Source organism: Protopterus annectens, chromosome 12.part0 (genome assembly GCF_019279795.1).
Source record: "Protopterus annectens isolate FY-2018-M chromosome 12.part0, PAN1.0, whole genome shotgun sequence".
NCBI classification, from domain to species: Eukaryota; Metazoa; Chordata; order Ceratodontiformes; family Protopteridae; genus Protopterus; species Protopterus annectens.
In genome coordinates, this window is record NC_056746.1 from 991,984,268 (window position 1) to 992,009,058 (window position 24,791).

Genomic DNA, 24,791 nt, shown 5'->3' on the forward strand with positions numbered 1-24,791 from the left:
TTTTAACTTTTCTGACCCTTTTCTTTAACTTTTGGTGTGAGTGTGTGTACAGTTTCCCTCTTCTAGTTTAAACTCTCTTAGTTTAATTTACTTTGTTTTATTTTTAACCTCCCCCTTCCTTCGTGGTTCCGTCAAAGGGTTGTGTGTGTGTGTTTGGGGCCTAGTGTGTGTGGTTTTACCTTTAGTATGTCTGAGGCCCCAAAGTTAATGTTTTCTAAGTGCACCGAGTGTGGCCATAAGCTGTCCTCAGCGGATGGCCACACTCGGAGTGTGTTGTGCCTTGAGGTTGAGCACCTGTTCTCTGGTTGTACCATTTGTGCAGCGTTCAACCCCAGGGCACTCAAGGACCGGAGGTCTAAGCTGAATCTGGCGGGTCTTCTGCCCCCAGACTCTGCTTCTACCTCCGGTCCTCCCGTGGCTCCCGCTGTGGCAGCTGCCACTCCTGCTTCCCTCCCCCCAGCCGGGACTCAACCTCCCGCCTTAGGCCCGGAGGAGAGGGAGGCCAGGAAAGAAAGGAGGAGGGAGAAGCACCACAAGCGGCGGGCCGAGGCTTCCGCTTCGGCCCCCCGGCTAAGCGGTCTTCTCCCTCCAGGTCTTCTGGGTCTCCTCCTTCTCGGATCCGGTCCCCGTGCTTTTCACTGGGTCCTGAGGAGGAGGAGACCCGATCTCCTTCAAGGTCATTGAGGCGACATTCCCGCCCCACCTCGGTGGCCGCATCGAGATCTACCCGAAGTCTCACGGATGCAGATTTGAACCGGATGATGAGAAGATTCCTCCAGGCCCAACTGCAGATGGGAGTGCTCCTGCCTCCCCCCCCCCTCCGGGGGGGAGCTCGACCCCCTTCTTTGCCCCGATAGCTCCTTCTCCATCCCGTTTCCCGGGTTCAGAGTCTTCAGAGCCGGGCAGCCTTGGAGCCTGGGGTGTGTCGGCGCCGATAGTCTCGCGTACTTTGGCGCAGACACTTCCCTTGAGTCTGTCGGGTCCATTTTCTTTGGATCCGAGCTCTCGGAGCCGAAGGCCGAACTTCGGATCCGGGGGTATCGGTATGTCTTTGGCTCCATCTAGGTCGGAGCATACTGGTCCGTCGGATCCGATCGCTTCGGTGCCGGCTCCGATCCGTCCGTCGGACCCGAGCGAGGGTCTGCTCTCGGATCTCAGAGAGAGCAGATCTCCCTCGGTATTCGACATGGTGGAGAGGGCTCTGTCGAGAGATTCCAGGCCCTCGGCCCTTGTCATGGCTCCACCCTGCACTCCTTCTCTGTTGGGCCCGACTTCCATCACCCGGCCCCAGGGACAGCCTGCTTTGACGTCCCAGGTAGTTCCATTGGAACAAGATGTTGCTGGTGAGACCTCCTCGGACAGCCCCCCCGAGGAGGTTCCTCACAAGCGAAGGTGCAAGAGGAGGCACCTGGACTCCCCCGAGTCCTTGACTGAGTACACAGATTTGGAGGAAGGGGAAGGCTCCCCAAGATCACCCCCCGAAGATGTCTCATTTGGTGAAATCATGGAAATGCTCAGAATAAGGGGGGGGTGGTCTGCCCCAAAGCCTACCTCGGATGAATCCGTGTTCCTGGAGGCATTTGAAGCAGGCCCGTCCACCTCTTGGGTGTCCCCTCCGGCCAACCCCCTGGTAGACTTGATTACTACTAGGGTGTGGAAGGAGGAGCCGGACACTGTGGAGCCAGTCCCCAAGCACCCGGACAAGATCCTTAGCCCACCCTCTGACAAGTCCCACTGGAGTAAGGGTCCCCCTGTAGATGCCATGTTGGTGGCGGCGGCCACCAAGAGGGAGCTTGCTCAGGAGGGTCCCTCGGTTCATCCCCCGAGCAAGGAGTCTCGGTCGATGGACCGCCTAGGGAAGCGGGTGTTTAGTTTGGCTACCTTCTCTGTTAGGTCGCTGAACTACATGGCACATGTGAGTTTGGCTACCTTCTCTGTCAAGTCGCTGAACTACATGGCACATGTGCTCCGACTGCAGCGGGACCTTATCAAAGAGTACACTGCGTCGCCCCCCGGGTCCATGTCAGCGGAGGACAAACAATTGCACTCCACCCAGATGGGCACTCTATGATCCATATCTAACACCTCTATGCGGCTACTGCCTCATGCCACGGAAGGAGCCACTAGAGCCAGCGGAGCGGGCCTCGTTATGAGACATCAGGCCTGGCTCTGGCACTGTGATTTCATGGAACCCTTTAAGGCATCTTTCGCTAATGCCCCTTTTGATGGTTCTGCCCTCTTCGGCAAAACCGTGCGAGATACCTTGGTCCAGAGCGAAAAGGACGGGAAGACGTTGTCTGCCATCGGAGTCCGCTTCTTTGCTCCCCAGAGGTCCTTCTCTAAGAATCAAAAGGGACAGAATAAGATGTGGTTCTGGAAGTCGCAACAGTCCCGTCCTGCTCCGGACTCCCAGCCCTTCCGCGGCAGAGGAGGGCAGGGTGGAAGTCACCCTAGAGGCAGAGGGGGCCCACGAAATGTTGGATCCAGAGAACCATTCTCGGTCCAACCCACGCAACACCCCTGAGGGGTTGCCTGACTGCTCCACTCTGGAGGCAGTCGGGGGGCATTTCTCGAAGCAGCCAGCAGCTTGGGAGTCCATCATGACAGACCGCTGGGTGCTTCGCATCATATCCAGAGGATATCAGATTCCCTTTCCTCGTTACCCATGCAGCCCCAGATACCTCCCCGATGTCCCACCCGATCAGAGAGAGGCCGCAGCAATGGAAATCCAACATTTGCTGGAAATAAGAGCCATCCAACACGTCCCCCCAGACCAGTGCGGGTCCGGGTTTTACTCCAGGTTCTTCTTGGTGCCAAAAAAGACGGGGGACTTAAGACCAATCCTCGACCTCTCTTCCCTGAATCTGTCAGTAACCAAAGAGAAGTTCCGCATGGTCACTCTTCAGTCCATTCTCCCCCTCTTGTGGGAGAACGATTGGATGTGCTCTATAGACCTCAAGGATGCGTACTACCACATTCTGATGGACAGGCAATCCAGGAGGTTCCGCCGCTTCCGGCTAGGAGCCAGTCATTTCCAATTCAGGGTCCTCCCCTTTGGTCTCACCACAGCCCCCAGGGTGTTCACCAAAGTGTTAGCAGTGATAGCAGCCCACCTGAGGCTCCAGGGAATTCAGGTCTTCCCGTACCTGGACGACTGGCTCCTGACCGCCCCAACAAGGCATCTACTCTGTGCAGCCAGAAACTACTTTCTTCATCTAGCTCCCCGGCTGGGGATCACTATCAACATAGAGAAGTCATCTCTTACTCTGACTCACACCATAGACTTCATAGGGGCCAGATTAGACACAAACAAACTCCTAGCTTTCTTGACCACAGACCGGCTATTAACCCTGAGGCTACACATGCAGGCCATTCTGCAATCTCCAGCTCCCCCGGCGGAATTGGTCCTGAGGGCTCTTGGCTCGATGGCGGCAGCAATCAACCTATTGCCAATGGCACGTTTGAACATGAGAGTCTTACAATGGACCCTTCAGGTCCAGTGGTCCTTTCTTCACTATCCTCTCAGCCATCCCGTTCCCCTCAGCAGGGCTTGCAAGAGGGCCCGCCTATGGTGGCTCCAATCTCCGGACCTCCAGCAAGGATGCCCCTTTTCTATCACCCCTCCACTAGCCACGGTGACCACGGATGCCTACCGCCTCAGGTGGGAGGGGGGCATTGTTTGGGCAGGACAGTCCAAGGCACGTGGGACCTCACGGAGACCTCACTGCATATCAACGTCCTAGAGATGAGGGCAGTGCTGTTAGCGTTGCAAGCACTTCAGGACCTTCTTCCTGTAGGAACGATTGCGATTCAGACAGACAATATGTCTGTTGTCTGATACATCAACAAGCAGGGGGGAACCAGGTCTTACCCACTCTGTCGAGAGGCCATGAGGGTGTGGGAATGGACGATCTCCACCAACCGCTTTCTCATAGCAACGCACATTCCGGGATGGTCCAACATCCTAGCGGACAAACTAAGTCGCACCATCCTGTTACCATACCAGTGATCTCTGAATCCCGAGATAGCGAATCGGATTTTCGCCAAATGGGGGCAACCCTGTTACGATCTCTTTGCCTGTCCCTCGAACACAAAATGTTACGACTACTTCGCTCTCATTTCCCCCTCCGGGGAATCCCCGAGAGACGCTCTGGTGCATGCTTGGCCTCCCGGTCTTCTTTATGCTTACCCTCCTCTTCCTCTGATGCTGAAATTTCTTCAGAAAGCCAGTCGGTTGGGGAGTGGGATTATCCTCATTGTCCCGTTTTGGCCTCGTCAAACCTGGTTCCCTTACCTTTGGTCTCATCTGGTGAATCCTCCTTGGATTCTGGATCCCCATCCGGATCTAATATCCCACCCCCTAGATCTCCCGGTCCCGAACCTGGACAACCTCAAGCTCACAGCTTGGCTGCTCCAGTTCCACTCGTAGCTAGGACTCTCGGTATCTCTTCCCCATTTAAAACTATTCTAGTAGCAGTGCACAAGCCTTCTACTAGAAAGATCTATAGCAGCAAATGGAAACGTTTCTCCATTTGGGCGGAACGCAAAAATTTGGATCCTTTTACAGCTCCTTTGCCCACTGTATTAGACTTTCTGTCAGGACTGTTTCATCAGGGGGCTAGCTCCTCTACAGTCAGGGTTCAACTAGCAGCTATCTCTCATTATCACGTGGGAAATGAACTGGGCCCTTTGATCACCACGAAATTGTGTAAGACCTTTTTGAAGGGCACCTTTCTGCTCAGACCTCCAGTGAAGGATGTAGTCCCTCCTTGGGATTTAACGCTGGTGCTTCAGGCCTTGACAGTTCCCCTGTTTGAGCCTGCAGCTTCAGTAGATCTTAAATTCTTGTCATGGAAAACGGTCTTTCTTGTCACTATCACCTCGGCTGGAAGGGTCTCTGAACTACAGGCCCTCTGCATAAAACCCCCATACTTGACCTTTCACAAGGATAGAGTTTACCTCAGGACCAATCTCTCTTTTCTTCCCAAGGTTGCCTCTGAGTCAAATATTAACCAGTCCATCAACCTGCCGGTCTTTTTTCCTAATTACCATAACAAAGGGGAATACAAATTACACTCATTGGATGTGCATTGACAACTTCGCTTCTACATCCACAGGACATCTGGTCATAGGAAATCCGACCAGTTGTTCGTCTCCTTTGCCAAATTTAACTTGGGTAAATCTGTGTCTAAAGTCACACTGTCTAGATGGATTTCACAGTGTATCCTTTTAGCATATGAAAGCTCGGGCAGGCCCGCACCTCAGGGAGTCCATGCCCACTCTACTCGATCTATGTCTACCTCTGTGGCTTTTAGAGCTAGAGTCTCTTTGGATGATATTTGCTCGGCAGCCACTTGGGCCTCATCTCATACCTTTATCAATCACTATAAATTGGACATTATCTCCAGAGGGAGAGCATCCTTTGGCTCTGCAGTGCTCCGGAACATCCTTCCATGAAGACCGCCCAAGATTCAGGTAGCTGGGGACTCTGTCCCATAGGTTGCTGCACAAATTAAGTTAACTACTTCAGATTAAGAAGTTATGTACTCACCATAACTTTCCATCTGAGTAGGTAAACTTCATTTGTCAGCAACTGTCCCTCCCTCCTGCCCCCTCACTTGCGAATGTCTTCATACTCAGGTCCATGGGTTTTACCTGCCTTATCTTGAGAATAATTTTATAGCAGTCTCTGCTGTTGGGCAAACTTGATCTGAGGTCAGTCAGGGTTGGCAGGGGATTATGGGTAGGGGGAGGAGCTTGGGGCTCGGATCTAAAGCTGTTGAAAACTGCCAGCTCGGATCTGAGGTCGGATCCGATTCCCATAGGTTGCTGACAAATGAAGTTTACCTATTCAGATGGAATGTTATGGTGAGTGCATAACTTCTTATTTTGGTATATTGACAGGCTGGAAGGGTTTTAATGCCTATGCTTGAAATATTTGTATGTACATACCCCATTATTTATTAATTCTGTAATGATCCTCTCTATAACCTTACAGATGAGACTGGTCAGACTTATGGGTTGATAATTACCCAGGTCCGTTGACACCCTATCCTTTATTCAGGGAAATGACTGTTGCTATCTTACATTCATCCAGCACAAAGCCTGTTTGGAGGCTAATATTGAATTGCCTCTGTAGGGGTTTTAACAGGTCCGCTTTAAGCCTGGCCAGTAGTCAGCCTGTTATGTTATCTGGCCCCACAGAACCTGTGTTCTTGGCCTTGGAAAGTGCTTTGAGAATGACTTCTTGGAGTAGATGTGGACATGTGATTTGGGAATGTAGGAGGTGAGAAGGGGTGATGTTAGAGCTAAAGTTATCCACTAGCAGATTGTATACATCTTTTATATACATCTTTTAGATCTGTTATAGCATCTTCTATTAGCGATTACTCAGACTGTGCTGTGTGATAACCTTTGGTGTGCATGTGTCAAAAGTCATGTCAGCGGGGCTTGCTCTTGAATCTTACCAAGTGAAAATGTACTTTTATTAATGTGAAGTGTTATCTATATCTTTCATGTTCCTGTATGGTAACCAGTTCTAGCCTTAGTGGATTGTTTTTTTTTTTTCAAATGTGGTTCAATATAGTACATTTTCCAAGCTACATTTGTACTTGGAAAAATGTAACCTTTAAGCATTTATAAATTTAGGAAGCCTTTCAAAACTGTATGTCATTTCATATCTGCTGTCTTTTGAAAAATAACTTGGAAGAAAAGTGAAAGATAATTTTGCATTTCACTGTGCATGAGAAGCTCCACAGTAATTGAGGTGCAGATTTATGGAATCCAAAACTCGAATCACGAATCAGTATTTTAGCTGAAGCTTGACCACATGTTTCCCAGAATAATTAAAGAGCAATTTATTTCTATGGACAAACTTTCTAATTTCCAGAGTTACAATTTATGTTCAGAATGGATAAGTTTACTCTCTTCTTCTGTCTGTTTTAATGCTCTTAAACACACTTTGATTAAAGTATATATCTGTTCATGAAGGACCAAGGGAATTTATCAAATTCTCAGGAATTACATATAGTGCCCGAGTAAAAGAATGGTGACATATCAGCCTCATTGCACCTAACATTTTGTTATTGTCATTGTTGCATCACAAGGTTTACTAGTCGGAGGATACATACGTGAGATACATCTAGTCTCCCTGCATTGGTTGCACTATAGAAATCAAGGATTTGTAATCAAATTTACAGCCATTCAAAAGCTTCAAGATACTATCTGAGCTGTAGATCCAAGCTGGTATTAGATGTAGCCCTGAGTAGTGTAAGAATATCTGCATCAGTCTCTTACCTACATCCCAGTACATGGGAACAAGGATTGGGCATGATCACATGTATTAAATGGAATGTTTGATTTAACAGCCAGTGCAATGGTTGATCTTTAATCTTTAATCTTTCTTTAATGAAAATGCTGATAGGTCCACACATGCCAGTGTTAGTTCAAGAAAGCCTTATGTAACATAGCAGTACATGTCCTCAAATGTAAAGATAGCATGCTAGTGCAGAAGCTAGAACAGGCTGGCTGTGAATTATCAGATGGCTTACATATCTCTAGAATAGGACTGTAAAACTACAGTTTTCCCACAGCTTTTATAGCACCCTTGAGTAATCGGATAGTATTGAGTGCTTATCGCAGAACAGCCAGACAATATTGTTAATGACACCATTTTGTACCTACAGTCCTAGCTTTCTAAGTCCTAATCTCTTCAAGTAGTATTTCTGCATCACTTCCTTACTCTACCATCTAATAACATGACTACTTCTTATGTCACACAATTTTCTAAAATATCTAGTCTAAGTTGTATTGTTGTATTGTATGTGTTGTATTGTCTCTGTCGTTATCACTGTGAGCCTATTATAACAAAATGCCACAGACCGGCTCAGCTGTGAGACGTCAGCATGGGATGCAGAATCATGAATGCCATAAAAGGAATCCACAGTGTGGAATGTACAACAGCCACTGCCGTAACTAGAATCGGCACCAAGAAATACTGAACAGCTCCTCCTATAACTAGAATCCACATGGGAAAATGAAAATATAACAGTCCCATAACTAGGATTCACAAGGAAAAATACACAACATACCAATCCCATAACTAGGATCCACATGGGAAAAATACAGAGCATACCAATCCCATAACTAGGATTCACAAGGAAAAAAAAACAACATACCAATCCCATAACTAGGATTCACAAGGAAAAATACACAATGTACCAATCCCATAACTAAAATCCACATGGGAAAAATGCAGAACATACCAATCCCATAACTAGGATCCACAGGGGAAAATACAGAACATACCAGCCCCATAACTAGAATTTACAAAACTTGTTTGTTGTTATGTTCGGAATGTTGCCTGGGACAGAGTGGTTCTATTATCAGCTCAGTGCAATGTTGGGTGTTGCCCCCAAGGTTTCTAATATAGTTCAATAATGATGTATGGTTGTTCTTGTTAGACAAGGTGATTTTTCAGCTCATGGTAACTTTGATCTAGGTGGGAGGATGGTTCTGTGGACATCTTTTGTGACAATCCCTGATGGGAGGCTGAGGACTTCACTACTGGGAGGTGTGGTCCACTGGGGGTCAGAGTGAGGAAATAACTGAGCTGCTGCAGAGGCATGGAGAAGCGCTCCATGATCATATTGCTTGCCTGACCCTTGAATTTTACCCATGGGAGTAACAGGGTAGGTTATAATGGATCCCTCCCTAGTGGATATTCATGGCTAGACTCCCAGGACAGCGATGAATATGGGCACTGGGTGGTAAGCCACAGGATAAAGCAGTGGGCAGAAAAAGCCCCCTCCCCACACAAAAAATATATCATATGCTAACATTAACAAAAGACCATATGCACTCAAAATGAATGGATGTTTAGATAAATTGATAATTATTTGAGGGACAGAATCCACTTTGTGAGAGTGGCATGCAAGGCCTCAGACAGCATAAAACAACCAGTGGGGTTCCACAGGGTTCCATGCTAGAACATTTGCTATACAGTATACAGTTTTCTGATCTGCAAATCAAAAATAAGGCGCTTTGGTTAACCATGTTTGCGAACAATTGTAAACTGAGTGTTGCACTTGAATCCCTTTCCAATACAGAGAAGCTAGAAAAGTGAACTTATGCATGTTAATAGCTGGTGAACTGACCACATGCTAAAAGTAAATGCTACAAAATGCAATATTGTTGCATTGGTCAAACATACTCTCCATCCAACTTATAATATAAAAAAACTCTGTCCAAAATGAAGATGTTATTAGAAACCTTGGAACATGGGTAGATAACTCTATGTTGTTAGAAACCTCAGAACATGGGTAGATAACTCTATGTTGTTAGAAACCTTGGAACATGGGTAGATAACTCTATGTTGTTAGAAACCGTGGAACATAGGTAGATAACTCTATGTTGTTAGAAACCTCGGAACATGGGTAGATAACTGTATGTTGTTAGAAACCTCGGAATATGGGTAGATAATTCTATGTTGTTAGAAACCTCAGAACATGGGTAGATAACTCTATGTTGTTAGAAACATCGGAACATGGGTAGATAACTCTGTGTTGTTAGAAACCTCGGAACATGGGTAGATAACTCTATGTTGTTAGAAACCTCTGAACATGGGTAAATAACTATGTTAGAAACCTTGGAACATAGGTAGATAATGCTGTTCTTTGGTCATCATGTTACAACACTGATCAAGACTCGGGGAATCGGATCTGGCACAGCTGATTGCAAAGGATATTTTCATCATAGAATACAGATCCCCCTTTGTGATGTATCTTACAAAACATATCAAGCAGTTAGAGCACAAAAGGTTCCTGACAAAAGTGGTCTTGGGACTAAAGGCCCTGAGCTATCAAGAGAAGCTGGAGGCCTTGTCCCAGTATTCGGTATCCTACAGAGTTTTTGCGGGCAGTCTGTGCCTTAGCTTCTGTGCCAGTAGGAATCCGGCAGCCCAAGACCTCTTATTTCTCCACAAATCAAACAGTTCTGTAAACACTAGAACAAGAGATGTGAACCTGATTCAGCAAATAAATCACCGTGGAGAGACAGATTTGTCATACAATCACTATACCTTCACTTGAAAACTTCATCTCCAGATCAGGCAGTGTGGTACAGTCTTCCTTTCTGAAGGAATTAGACAACTGGATGGGTATTTATAAATTCACCCAAGTATAATAACTCTATCACTCCTTAAAAAAGGAGGTACGGTCTATGGGTGAGTGCTGGCAAGGTATACAAGGCCACATGGCAGAGATAAGTTGTACATTCTGTGATTCTATGATTGAGATCAGTGTTGGAGCATGGGGTTTTCACCCAAGTATAATAACTCTGTCACTCCTTAAAAAAGGAGGTAAGATCTATGGGTGAGTGCTGGCAAGGTATACAAGGCCACATGGCAGAGATAAGTTGTACATTCTGTGATTCTGTGATTGAGATCAGTGTTGGAGCATGGGGTTTTCACCCAAGTATAATAACTCTGTCACTCCTTAAAAAATGAGGTAAGGTCTATGGGTGAGTGCTGGCAAGGTATACAAGGCCACATGGCAGAGATAAGTTGTACATTCTGTGATTCTGTGATTGAGATCAGTGTTGGAGCATGGGGTTTTCATTTTGCTTTTAAGAAATGAGAGTTTTTCTTTGTTGTATAACTTGTTTACACTGAGGTTCCACTATAGGGGTATGTTCCTAACCTTGGCACCATATTTGATCAGGTAAACATATCAATGGACACCATCAACAAATTTAGCAGTCTTGGCTACAGAGCCCGCAAACAGTGGTCAATAGCTAGTTGCACTTAGTTTATCTTGGAGAAATCCCTAAAGACAGATGGATTTGAATGCAAGCAGGGATGGGTCTTAATGGTAAGTAACAATGATTGGTGGTAATTTCTAGCCAGTAACTGGGCATAGTAGTGCTATATAGTGATGACCAGATGCATCACATGTGGACCACTTGCAGAGAAGTGCACACACACTCTGGTTAAGCGAGTTAGCAGTAATGAAATCTAGGAAGCATATTTATTTGTATTACTGTTAGTTTTCCATTATAGATAAGTTTTTGAAATCCACAAGAATAACAGAGTTGGGTTCAGTGGTAATGAGGTTTTTAGGTATGCATCATGGAATGCTGGTGACATAGGAAAGGGTTCTAGAATTGCTTAGGATTTGACAATGGGTCCTCTTTATATTTACTAGGATGTGGAGCAGTTTGAGAAAGTTATCTTGCTGTATAAGTCTGTATGTGATAGAGTTTCAGGGAAAATGGACACACCACCACTGTTAGCAGAGTTACCTTCACTAGAGGATCTGATCTAGTGGATGGTGTTGAATTCAGGTAGGGAGCATCTATTTTCACTCCACTGGAACCATACTTATGATCTAATCCAGACTTTTAATTTTTTCCAGGGTCATTGGAACTTCTTGGCAGGGTAATTTCTTGCCAAAACTGTTAGCATTAAGTAAGATCACTTTTATATTGTCTTGATTTGGTTGGCTATGGGAGAAGATGGTGCATGCTGGCACTGCTTTAAAAAAGCACTATGAGGGTGGGTAACATTTTGGCCAATATCTAAAAGCCCTGTGGAGTGATGTTCAGGATATCCCATGTAAAGCAGATAGGAATGTCAGTTATCTTCCTCCAGACAGACACAAATTGAACCCCTTTGGAGTGACACCAGTAACAAAGCAAAGAGTTGAAGTCAAACATATATTTAAAACATGGCATCATTCTCAGAGAAGATAAGATGCTGGTCAAGACTGGTGTCATACCAGCCTGGGATGCATACTTGAAGAGTTCCATCATGCCTCTGTTCGTATAATCCAGTGATGCGTGAGCAGCAACCTGATTGTATGAGTACTTGGGTTGTGGGGACTCAAGTGCCCTAGTAAACTGATGAATCCTAGCACCTGAGAGGCAGCTGATTGTCATCCTTTCCTTCCTCAGCCTGGTAAGCAGTTCCTCTGTGTAACACAGTAATTCATCTGGGGTGAATGAATGTCAAGAACAGCAGCAAAATGCCTTCTATTGCAAAGCAAGTTCTTTGGTGTTCCAAAGCTGAAAGCTTCCCAGCAGAAGAACAATAAAATGCAGGCAAGTAATTAAGTGTTACAAAATGTTTAAAGTAAATAAATAAATATTTGATACATCCCTGTCATAGAACAGCTTGATTGGAGGTTAAATGCAGTGAAAAATCAGACACAAGCAGCAGGACTGCTGTTGCACAGCTGAGTGCAGCCCAGACAGATGGACTTCTATAGAAAACAAAGCAGTTTAAACAGTAGCAATAGCATTTACCAGCCAATTGCCTGTAATTCTGTAGGGGTGAATGACCAGTAAAATGCCATAATTTGCAAATCAAGTTCTTCAGAGTCCCTAAGCAAAAGGCTTTTCAATAGCAGTGCCATAAAATGCTGACAAACAATTAAGTGCTACAAAATATACGTTTTTGCCACTGCCGTATTGTAGAAGGAATTGATAGAAGGCCAAATCCAGTGGAAATCAGATGCAGGCAACAAGAATGCTGTTGCACAGATTATTGCAGACCAGGCAAATGGAGGGCAGTCACATGCAAAAAAAAAGGCAATTTTAAACAGTAACAAAAGTTTACCAGTTAACTGACTGCAGTTCTATAATTCACTTGGGTTAAGTGAAGGCCCAGTGCACTAGCAAAATGCCCTCTCCACTTTGACCACTGTGGCTATTTTAGTGACTCCAAACTATTCACATGGATGGCCTCAGATTCTTTTACTGTATTATCTGGCTCAGAACAGTAGTGTGGCAGATGATTACATGTAAATGTACAAAGATAATAATAGAAGACAGCTTACACTGAACCCAGGATGATGGGGACGAGTGTTGTGGTCGATGATGGTAGTAACTGCTGCACAGGTTATAAATTAGGATAAATGGTCCAAAAAAGGAATCTGCTGCTTGAAATTTCCTGTCACAGGGAAGTGCATTAGGTCCCTGCTCTCATAATATGTAGATGCATATTGTGTCTTTAGAACTCCACCAGGGAGTGTTTGTGGTATGTGTACCCTTGACACATGTCCCTCACCTGCTCCAGTGCTTAAACTGGTATTTGATCCTCAGTTCTCTAGGTCATACTCAAGGCTTTAATCCCTGCATGCCACAGAACCAAGTGGCTACTGTTTTCTGCACCAGTGTTGTGGGTATTTTGTTACTTTTGAGCCAGTGACCTCAGGTGTTGCCTGCCATGTTCACATTTTAGACCCATTTATTCCCCATGTCAAAAGAGCCATGGTCAAGGGTTGATGGTAGTAGCCACAATGCTGTTTGTTTATTGTATGCTTTACTCACTAGAGAACAAAGGGGCGAGGCAGAAGGGAAATGGCAGCAATGCTAGAGGTGCACACATGTACTTACTCTGGCTGTAGGCGTCATGTGACTTAGTTCAGTAAGGACATATTCTTTCCCCATCCCTTTGTCACCAGGCAGCACTTATGCAGCAAGTTTGCCCAAAACTCGTACTATAGTGATAACAGAGGTAACCACAGGTCACTCAGTCAACCCCTTACCTCATCATCACCTAACGAGCTCTCATGCAGCAGGACTATTAAATGAACTCTGGTGCCACACAGTGCAGATAGGTACCTTGCCTCTGCATCAGTAGGCAGCCATTTTGTGTTAATTTTACAATGTAAGGTCTGATGTCACATATATCCGATTTTTGTATGAATATCATAGCATTACATAACCTCCCAGTGGTCATACATCTTCTCTGGCTTGTTCTTGTGATCATTTCATGTTTCTGTGCTAAGAGGATATCAGAACTATTCTGTCACCTCCCTGTTCTAAAGTATACAATTGTCTGATATACATGTAGTATGAAATATGCCACACAAACTAAAACTTGTTTCATGCCAATCTGTCTTCCTTCATGTCTCGGTTTCCCTTCATTTTTCCTTTACTTTTCCTCCAGTCAAGCTCAGATTTATTTCCTTACCCTGTTTGCACCATCTTCCATCCTTGTTTCACATCTTTCTGTCCAACTCTTTTTTTTTTCTTAGTTTTATTAACAAAGCTGTGTATTTTGCATAAATGCTTTCATGTATTTTGCCAAGAATTCTTTTATCATTCAGTAAGTGACCACAGATTGATACCTAGTAAAGAAAAGAAAATAATGCAACACTGTTTATATCTGTGTGCTCCACCTTCTGACCAGTTAACACCATTTGCTCTTTTCCCAGTTGTGCCCCTGGTCCAGCATCATCACAGGAGCGTGTTGCCCCGAGTCTGAGAAGCATCCTGCAATCAGGTAAAACAACTTTTCTGAAAAGAAAACTCTTAGAAGCTATGAAGGAGCAACAAATTAGTGAAATAACCATTTTCTAGTTCTCAATTTCATTGTTAAGACATAAAAGGGACACATGTTTGTGCTGCTGGAAAGAAAGCAAGTTTAAAAAACAAAGATACGTCTGTACTTATGTATGTATGCAATGTATATGAGTGTAATTATATTGACTAATTCACACTTCACTAAATCACAAAGGACTGAACAAATTTGAATGAAAACTCATTTCACAGAATCAGATTTGACTGAAAAAATGTTATTAAATCAAACATACCTTAAAATGTCACCCCCCCCCCCATGTGGGGGCATTTGCTCCCCACACCCCTTACTTAAATTTACTAAATCTACAGTCACAAAACATTGAAAAAAACAGAACACACTTGCATGCAATCACTGCTGATGCACAAACACACAGAAACATCATTAGAGCAAACATACCTTTATGGTATTGTAGTGCTGCAAAGTATAAAAATAGTCTTTTTACTAATTTTACACCAAAACATTTACCCCTCTCCCTATTAAGGGATTTCATGCAAAATGAGAAAGCAAAAAAGATGCTAATGCAGATGTCCGATGTCAAGAGATGTGGGTGAAGGGTGAAATTAGAGTTGTAACCAACAGTTCATCTTATCGAGTGTAATAATAAATGCTTTGCTCAACATTCACTGTGGTCTAGAGATTGAATTGGATTTTTTTTCAGTTCAGTAGTTTTAAAAATAAACTGCTCTGCAACATAAAGGGCCAGATTCTAAAATAAAGTTGCAGACAGCTCAGCATGCCGAAAGAAGACATCAAAGCGTCAGAGGCGGACGCATTTTTATAACATACACTAAAACAAGACCAAGTACTTATCTATTCAGCAGAGGATAATTGTTGACTCTGCGCACACCCACCAGATTGCAAAATCCAATCGGTATGATCAACACAACTTAAATGTGACAAAGTACTTCACTGACAACTTTCTGAAAACACTTGGTGGAGGCCATATGTGCTTTCCTTAACAGCACTATATTCCACATATTCTTAAGGAATCTTGCAGAATCCACAAACCTTACTTTAAAAAATGTAAATGGCATTTAATACACTGCAGCAGCCTGGGGTACTGCAAGCCATACTAGAGGACAGTCTGCAAATGCATACCAGAAGGCAGCCAGCTAGGCACTGAGCCAGGCTACAGTTAATCCAGCTTTCTGACCAGGAAATAATAGATAGATACAGATCAGACAGAGAGCTGGTGCTGTCTCTGTGTAGCACATGTGCACCCCACGTGTGCTCACAGTCAGTGGGGTAAATTAGTCCTAATCGAAACACAAATGTAGTTGTGTTTTGGTATACTGGTCTCTGGGACATTTCAGTGGCATATGGGAGATGCTGTAGGAGTGTTCCAGACAGCTGTCTGTCACATTGTCTTACAGTTCCTGGCAGCAATAGACTGCATCCATGTCCCAATTAAAACCCCAGCTGTACCTGATGCTGAATGATACATCAATAGAAATGGGTGATGTGCTCAGCAGATGGTCTTATTACTAATATCATAGCAACACACCCCGGGAGTGTGCATGATCTTGCAATATGGAGAGAAAGCAGTCTAAGGGCCACTTTCCAACATGCTGAAATTCCTGAAGGACTACTTGCTCAGTAAGTACAGGACTACAGGCATGATGTAATCAGAATCTAGACCTGTCAACAATAAGCTTTTGGATTAAATATGTGTTTTCTCCTTCATACAAACAGGTGACTGTGGTTATCCACTGTAACCTTGGCTAATAATGCCACACAGAGCCCCATCAATGCTTGTTGAGGATGCATACAACAGAACACACATTGTGACACAAAACAATGAGCATGTGTATGGCATGCTGAAAGCAAGATTCAGATGTCTGGATACATCTGGGAGTGTGCTACAAATCACACCAGAAAAAGGATCAAAGATGGTTACCATGTGTGCCATGCTGCACAACATGATACCAACAAAACATGGTGACTTTCCAGCTGCAGGTGTGGGTGACCTACCCCAAGAGCCCCAGATGTCTGATGATTGAGCTGTCACAGGATAATCAGGACACAGGGGGTAAGAAGAAATAGGTGTGAGTGATGAAGAATGCAACCTTATGTCCTAACAAAGGCAACACAGCAGCATGTGACACTTTTGAATTATGAAAAGCAACGTGTACAAATGCACCCAGAATAAACAGTGTTATTCGTATTTTGCCCCGCAACAGCAGCACAGAGCATAACTAATAGAAAAAGACCATTAGTTGTACACATTGAACACTATACATAATAAAAGCATAGGGTATACCAATATAAGTACATAATAAACACTCAGCAAGGAACACAAATGGATGTATACAGAGTAAACGTCAAGGCAGGAAGTCTCTCTTCAAGGTACATCACCAAAGAGGACCACAGAGGCAAATGTGTGGGATGCAGGAAATGTGCACAACAAGGATCATTGGACAGGTATGATATACAGATAACTAGCATGGGAAAATAGCTGTAATATAGCCAGCACCACAAACTGTCTAGGCCCATACAATATATGGAAATGTATCAGTACAAACATAACCAAAAAAACAGGGGTCATGCACTAACACTGATACATCATACATAGCATTGTGTGATGTTTAACAGTGTGCTGCAACAAAGTAAACACTTACAACACCATGAGTAATGGCAGGCATCCTAAGGACTAGCCAAAAAGAAAATAAGCACAAACAAGCCTGACATGGAATGTCACACATAAGACCATGCTTGATGCACAGGTTATTGCTGCAACATGACTCAGTTACAGGTAAGAATACATTCAAACATGCCGAACAGCAATGACAGTGACTACACAATAGACGTGGAACATGAATCAATATTGGTGATGCAATAACACTGTTAAATATGTGTGTGTGTAATCAGTGATATATGGGAAGGCACACAGGGGGACTAAATGTCAGCGTGGTGATTGAAAATGGAAACTGGTCCACAAAAGTGCAGTTAGTGTTGAGGGTGAGGCATCTGCAGTACCATATTAAAAGGGATGGCTCAGTGGTGCAGCGGAAGCGTTGTCGCTTCACAGCAAGAGGTTCTCCGGTTCAATTCTCAGCTGGGGTGCCTTCTGTGCAGAGTCTGCATGTCCTCCCTGCATTCATGTGGGTTTCCTCCGGGTGCTCCGGTTTCCTCCCATGTTACAAAGACATGCATCTGGAGCATTTCTCTCTGGGCCTCCGCTGAAAATTGGCTTCATTCCAAGTCAGACTTTCCCAGTTAACAAATGTTAAATAAAATAAAAAATAAGTGACACAGGTATACATACAGAGAAATCCTTGTGCATGTATGAATGTGTAACGTAGCAATCAGTGCTGCACGACAAAGATAATGTGTTGCTAACCATGTAAATATGTGCAATATGCCCACTATCAAGAGATGCAGACATGAAGTCACGTATAGTATTACTATCGTCAATATCTGTATTAATATATGATAATGACATAAGTACTACATATCACAACTTTAAATCAGTCACCTAGATCAAGTTAAATGATTAGAAAAATCCTGTGATACCAGGCATATGAGAAAACACTTACAAATAGACAAGTCAGTGGTCAGCATATCGGTCATCATTACCACAGGGTCAGAATGACACAACTGGACACAATTGGTTCAACTGTCAGTGTTACTCTAACTCTGTCTAGGGTACCCATGCTGATCACTCACACTGAGGTCCTACCTGCTCCTTGCCCCTCCCATGTCCAGAAACATTTGCTGTACCAATGAGCTGGATACGGTGTCACAAGCATTTTGGTTCACATTATGGGTAGGAGCAGTAATGTGATGCAACAGTCTGTTTGAGATTACTGGGCTCACAACTGAGTGACCAACAGCAGTTGTGCATGCACATTGCAGTACAGACACTGATGTCTGAGAGCCATTTGTGGTGGGGGAGGGTCTAGAGGTAATGTGTTTAGTACAGTTGGGGCACATAACATCCAGTTCATACTGTGGCATTGCTCCAGCATTGCTGCAACAAGGTTTTCAATGGAGCATGCAAAAGATACCACACTGTCATGCTGCGCAGCCAGTGCTGCCATAACCCTCAATGTCTGCACTCCCGACCTTCATGTAGCACACACAGCTGGTATGCTATAGGATCAGTGGCACAGACTAGTGCAATCCGGTCAGAACCATGTCATCTGATAGAGGCGGAGCCTAATGCCTAACTGAAAGCAGCAAATTTTTGAGCTCCACATATTCATACTAGAAATAACAGGAAAATCTTATTATTATTAAATGATTTTTGATAAATCTTATATGTGAAACTATTAACAATAGAACCACCAATTTTGAAGAAGAAAATCCAAAATTTTCCTGTCAAATAAACCTGAAGACTAACTAAGCTGTCTAGTAATGAGCAATTCCAAGAATTCTCACTCAGACTCTACTCTGAAGAGAGAAATCCAACTGATATCAGCTACCCTTCAAAATTTATCTCTGAAGATGGACAGATTTACTGAAAACCTAGAAAACCTTAAAAAAAGTTGCCAAAAGCAAACTTTAAGGAAATTCTGCAGCAGCAGCAACTAAAAATATCAGACATTGAAACATCTCTAAATGATATCGATGGAAGGCTAAAAGAAGAAGAACTTCATAGTGAATTTCTATTACAACAGAATACTTGGCTAATAAACAAAATGGATGATATGGAGAATAGGGAAAGAAGAACAAACATAAGAATTTTTGGAGTCCCAGAGAAGACCGAAGGGGAGGACATCATTTCATTTTTGAATTCCTGGTTACCTGAAATCTTAGGGCTGAAAGAAGGCTTGTCTTATGGAATCGAAAGAGCACACAGCGCCATCGGAAAACCACTTTCTACCTCATCTAACTCATTTTCAAGATCTATAGTGGTTAAATTTCTGTCATTTATGGACAAAGAACTGATACTGAGATCTGCATGGAGGAAAAGTCCAGTTATTTATAAGCAATCCCAAATAAGATTTGATAATGACTATTCATCAAGAGTCTTGGAACAAAGAAAGAAAACATGGCCCTTAGTGAAATTCTTAAAACAAAATAAAATAAAGGCACAGCTTGCATACCCTGCCAAAATTAGAATTCAACATAATAATGACATGAGATCTTTCAACACCATCGAAGAAGCCACTTCCTTCATTAAAAACAGTATAATCTTACTACCAGAAGAAATGGATTGGTCAAATTCAACCTCCTTAAAGAGAACCTCGGGAAAAAATACTTGTACTGATGTGAGGAAAAAAAAACAAAAAACTGATGTTAAGAACATTGATGATACAATTTCTCTCAAAGCATTAACCAAGGTATGATTCTTATACATAGCCTTAATTTCATTACACTTCAGACACATAATTAGTTTTCTCCTTTTTTTTCTTTATTTTCTTCTTCTTTCTTTTAGAAAGTATCACAATCCGTATGTTAACATAATAATATAGTAGTGGTTTGGATGGAATTTTTGGTGCTTGAGTTGTACAGTTTTTTGCTTCCTTTAGTTAAATTCTCACTCATAAGAGCATTAGCATTTAAATGAAAGGCCACTATTATTATAAAGTTATTAACATTATGATTAATAGTTACTGTAGTAAAATTTTAATAATTTAAATCCAAATCTTTATAGAGTGTCTTAAAAGAGCATTTCTTGAACTTTTGTACATGAATATGAGAAAACGTTGTAAAGAATGGGAAGGAAGAGAAGGGGAAGGAAAAAAGGCAAAAAATCGCCTACTAGCGGTTCAAAATTCTAAATATCCGTTGGTGACCAAAACTGTTTTAAAATATACTCTCAAGCTCTCTAGTCAGATTTTTTCTTACATATCTTCACTAATATTGTCCAGCTTTCCATTGTAAGATAAGAAACATGCTAGTATGCTGAGGCTCGTAGAACACTTCATTAGTTTGCGAGAGATGTGCTTTGCGCACTCCCGCAGAGACCTTCTTGTCAGTTAGAACATAAAAAGAAAAAGCGAACTGCGATCTGAGTTTCAGCCCCTTTATGGTTTAACCTGTACTGCGGAAGTAGAGTATCTAATAAAATAGATTAAAACTTGAGTAGATGTTAGTAAAATATGAACAGGTAAATGTATTATGCATAACAAAAAAATATGCTACACATGTTTAAAAAAGACTCATTTAATTACTGTCTTCTTGTTGAAAAACGCCACATATCTGTTATCTGTTTCTCATGTGGACAATTTAATTTCTTTTACAATTCAATAATCTAGAGTAAGCTAATTGATGAGAGTTCTATTAGTTATGACAGTTAAGTGCTAATCTAAGTAAAGACTAAATCTACTTATGTTTGAACCCTATTCTGCATGTATTTAGTAAATAACATTAGTATTGTGATCTGTATAATTGACAAGCATTAACCTGTAGTAATGTGGAACTGATATTGGTGTTTTGGTGAAGTTTCACTTACATCGGCTCTAAAATCGGGACAGTAAAGAGCAACAATATAAAATAAAGCTAAAATTAGAACATCCTGCAATTGAGAAATATGTAAATTTACGTAACATCATTTGCTATGTGCATTCTCTGCAGTCATAAGTGCTGTGCTAACTTCTGTGTACAAAATGTATTATTTTTGAATAAAGCACAATCCGTTGTATTTGTTCACCACTATAACAGATGCTAGGTACACCAGTATACCATAAATATTCATAGTGGTTCCTAATGGTACAGTAATATCAACAGTATACCTTTCTTTACACTTCAGAACCTAGAAAAAAATAAATAAATAAGAAAGGAAATATTGTAGGGTCAAATGTAATTTATGAGCATAATATACATCTTTGGGAAACAGCATGACACATTCATGAGCTGCTGTTATAATATTATTGGGAAATGTTTATATAAACTGTACACTATGTATGTGTTTGGGTCTATCTTTGTTTGTTGAGCTTGTGTTTTGCTGAGTGTTAGATGGTTGGGATTGACTTGTTGAACGTACGAGATTTGGCTTTCATTTAAATGAAACAGTTACTGTGTTATGTATGGTGCGAGAAGTTAAAGCGCAAGTATATAGCAATAACATACATCCTCGCACACCATACTTGATCTAAGTGATAGCAGATCTCATGGTAGGTATAGAAATAACCAGGATATAGTCAACCATTACACAGCACTTATAGATTTAACTGGAGACTGCACTTCAGTAAGGATCAGAAAATCTATCCTTGTCTCACTGTAAGGCAATTTTAGAGTTGGTATATATATAATTGCAATAGTTTTTATACAAAATACTAGAGAATGTCACTAGCTTTAAAATAGTAGGTCTATTAGTGTTTAGTTATTTAACGTTTTTGGGGTTTGAGGTGCTATTACCCTCAGCGAAATGTTCTTGACTGTTTTGGCATTGGGTGGGACATGGGTTCAATGAATGAGGTGAGACCCATGTATTCATAGATTCTCTGTGACATATACATATTATTTCAAACCATCAATTGTATACATTGTAATCAACAAGTATTGGACAAACGTTAGACCTGTTACTGTGTAATTAACAATCACGAGTCTGAAATATTATGTATTCCCATTACACTCCCAAAGAAATTTCATAAATAATAAAATTAAATGACATGGGTATTCTCCACTAATTGCTGTATGATTTAGGGATAAGAGTTAAAGAATATTCATTCACAATATTCACTCATCTTTCAATGGTCCACTTGATCCCCTAATAAGGTTAGTGAGTAGACATTTCCCAGAAATAACAAGATACCAATCCTTTCAAGAGTGTTCACACAAAATCGCTATTATATAGCACACACTTATAGGTAACCCAATGAGATTATTTAATATATATGTGTGTATATATGTGACTATGTCTTTATGTAGGTATATGTGTATATTTATGCATATGTACACAGAGAGGATGTACAGAATTTACTTAGAATAGGAACCAAGAAAGAACTAAAATAGAGGACTAAACACTATAAGATAGTAATACTAACTGCTGCATTAATAACCTGTTCTAAACATGAAGTACAAATAGAATAAATGCAAACAAAATACAAATACATGTATTATTATACATTTTATCTCTGGAAAGGGAAGGTCACCTGACATGCTTCATAAAACATAGTCACATTTATGGAGGGCGTGTAGTTAAAAAAAAAATAAATAAATAAATATAAAAATAATATAAAGCAGAAGTATTTACAACAGTTGGAAAAGACATCTAAATAGAACATTCATTAAAAAAGTAATACTAACTCTAGTATTAGTACAACTTCAAGTAAAAGATTAATTACTTTAATGAGTGGATTTTTCAAGGAACATAGTACTAATGCATGATATACTCTTTCATCAAATATAAATATTTTAAGATATCTTCAGGATCCAATAAATGGAGCTCAACCTTGAAAATCTTTTTCCATGCGATTGACGACATTGAGGGAAAAATCTGTTTGATCTTATCAGATCAATCAGATTAGAAGTGCTGAGTACTTCATGTTTGTGGAATAATGTAGTAAAGTTATTATTCATTCAATTAAAATATGTTGTTACAATATTTTTCATTTTTTTATTTTTTTCAGTGGCCCAAATTGAAACATTTGTTAAACTATCAAATAAACAGTTTTGTTCAGTTCAAGTTTCTTCTTAGAGAAAAGAAGGGAATATTAATATATATGCTCTCACAGGTCTTCACAAATATTAGAACTTTACCAACGTATTCTTCTAAAATCATAATATAATTACCTATAGAAATGACAGACATAACATTGTTGTCTTTAAATATCAATGGTTTAAATAATTCTATAAAAAGATCAAATTTATTACGATATCTAAAATTACAAAGAACACAAGTTATATTTCTACAAGAATCCCACTTTAAAACTGATGACAACTTTACTTGGATACCTAATAACTACTTAATTCTCTCTCACTCCTCATATAAAAAAAAAACTAGAGGAGTCTTAATTTTATGGAAGAAAAGTGTAGCTAACCCTCAGATTATTTACAACTATGAAGATAAAGAAGGATTACTATCAATTGTAATAATAAAATTTCAGAATAGAATTTGGACACTGGTAAATGTATATTGGATTCCTGGAATAGGACTATCTACAGTTAAAAAGCAAATAGAACTAATTAATAGGGTAAATAAAGGTATTCTAATAATAGGAGGAGACTTTAACTGTATTCTAGATAACTCTGAGACAACTAACAAAAGGAATCTACGTCTCACTTCCACAGGAAAATACCTTAAGAAATGGACAGAAAACTTAAAATTAATTGATACATTTAATTTCAAAGAACCTAACTCATTATCATACTCACATAGTGATTATCGATTTAATACTAAAACAAGAATAGATAAAATTTTTATATCTCCAGACTTAAATAGGAAGATAATAAAATTTTCTATCATTCCATGCCCACCTTCTGACCATAATGCCCTAATCCTTAAATTACAAATAGATTTTAAAAGACTAAATTTTGCTTCAAGAATACCAGCTTACATTACTAAATTAAAAAATTTAAACCATGGCTAGAATCAGAAATTCAATATTTTTTAGAAATAAATTCCACTGATGATATAAATAATATAATAATATGGGATACTCTAAAGGCCTTCTTATATGGTAGGATTATATCTTGGTTCAAAAACAAAACAAAAGAATGGGAATCAGAATTGCACAGCATTCAAAAACAAATAACAGAAATTAATGCAAACACTTCTGATGTAAAGAATTCTCAGGTAAAAAAAAAAGAAATTGAAGATTTAAATAAAAAATATAATGAAATTCTAACTCATAAGACAAATTTGGCATTGGAAAAACTAAAAATCAGTTCTCTCAACATCTCCAAAACACTTACATAACTTAGCAATGAGAATAAAAAGGCAAAATATAGAAAACAATATTACAAATATTGTACATGAAGGAAACGGTAATAAAAAAGTGTCAGACATAAATGATATCCTAGAAGCTTTTAAATTTCATTATACTAATCATTTTGGAAACAATAAAAACAAAACTATTTTAATAGATTCAAAAAATAGCAATCCTATAATAAAAAAATTACCTGACAAATTAAAAATTGATATTGAAAAACACATTTCCCTCAAGGAAATAAATGACAAAATTAAAGAGAGTCAAAACAATAAATCGCCAGGACTAGATGGAATAATAATGGAATTATACAAGATACTCCCAAATTCAGCAATTTCTTTACTTCATAAGACTCTAAATGAAATTCAAGCTCAAAACATAATTCCACTATCCTGGAGATATTCATTAATTACTCCAATAAAAAAAGAAAACAAGGATTCCTCCCATTGCAGCTCTTACAGACCGATTTCCCTACTTAATAATGATTACAAAATATCTATGTCTATATTAGTCAATAGAATTAAAAAATCCTTGACTCAAATCATAAATGATGACCAAACAGGTTTCATCTATGGCAGACATACTTATGATAATATACAAAGAATCCTAAC

At 40.9% G+C, this 24,791-nt stretch overlaps 1 protein-coding gene across 1 annotated transcript in view; it reads left to right on the forward strand.

Moving 5' to 3' along the window:
- Positions 1-24,791, forward strand: part of ADA (adenosine deaminase) — a 758,716-nt gene that overhangs the window by 620,848 nt on the left and 113,077 nt on the right. The window contains exon 9 of the mRNA XM_044090009.1: positions 14,217-14,284. Coding sequence (XP_043945944.1) covers positions 14,217-14,284 — 68 coding nt within the window. The remainder of the gene's footprint in view (positions 1-14,216; positions 14,285-24,791) is intronic.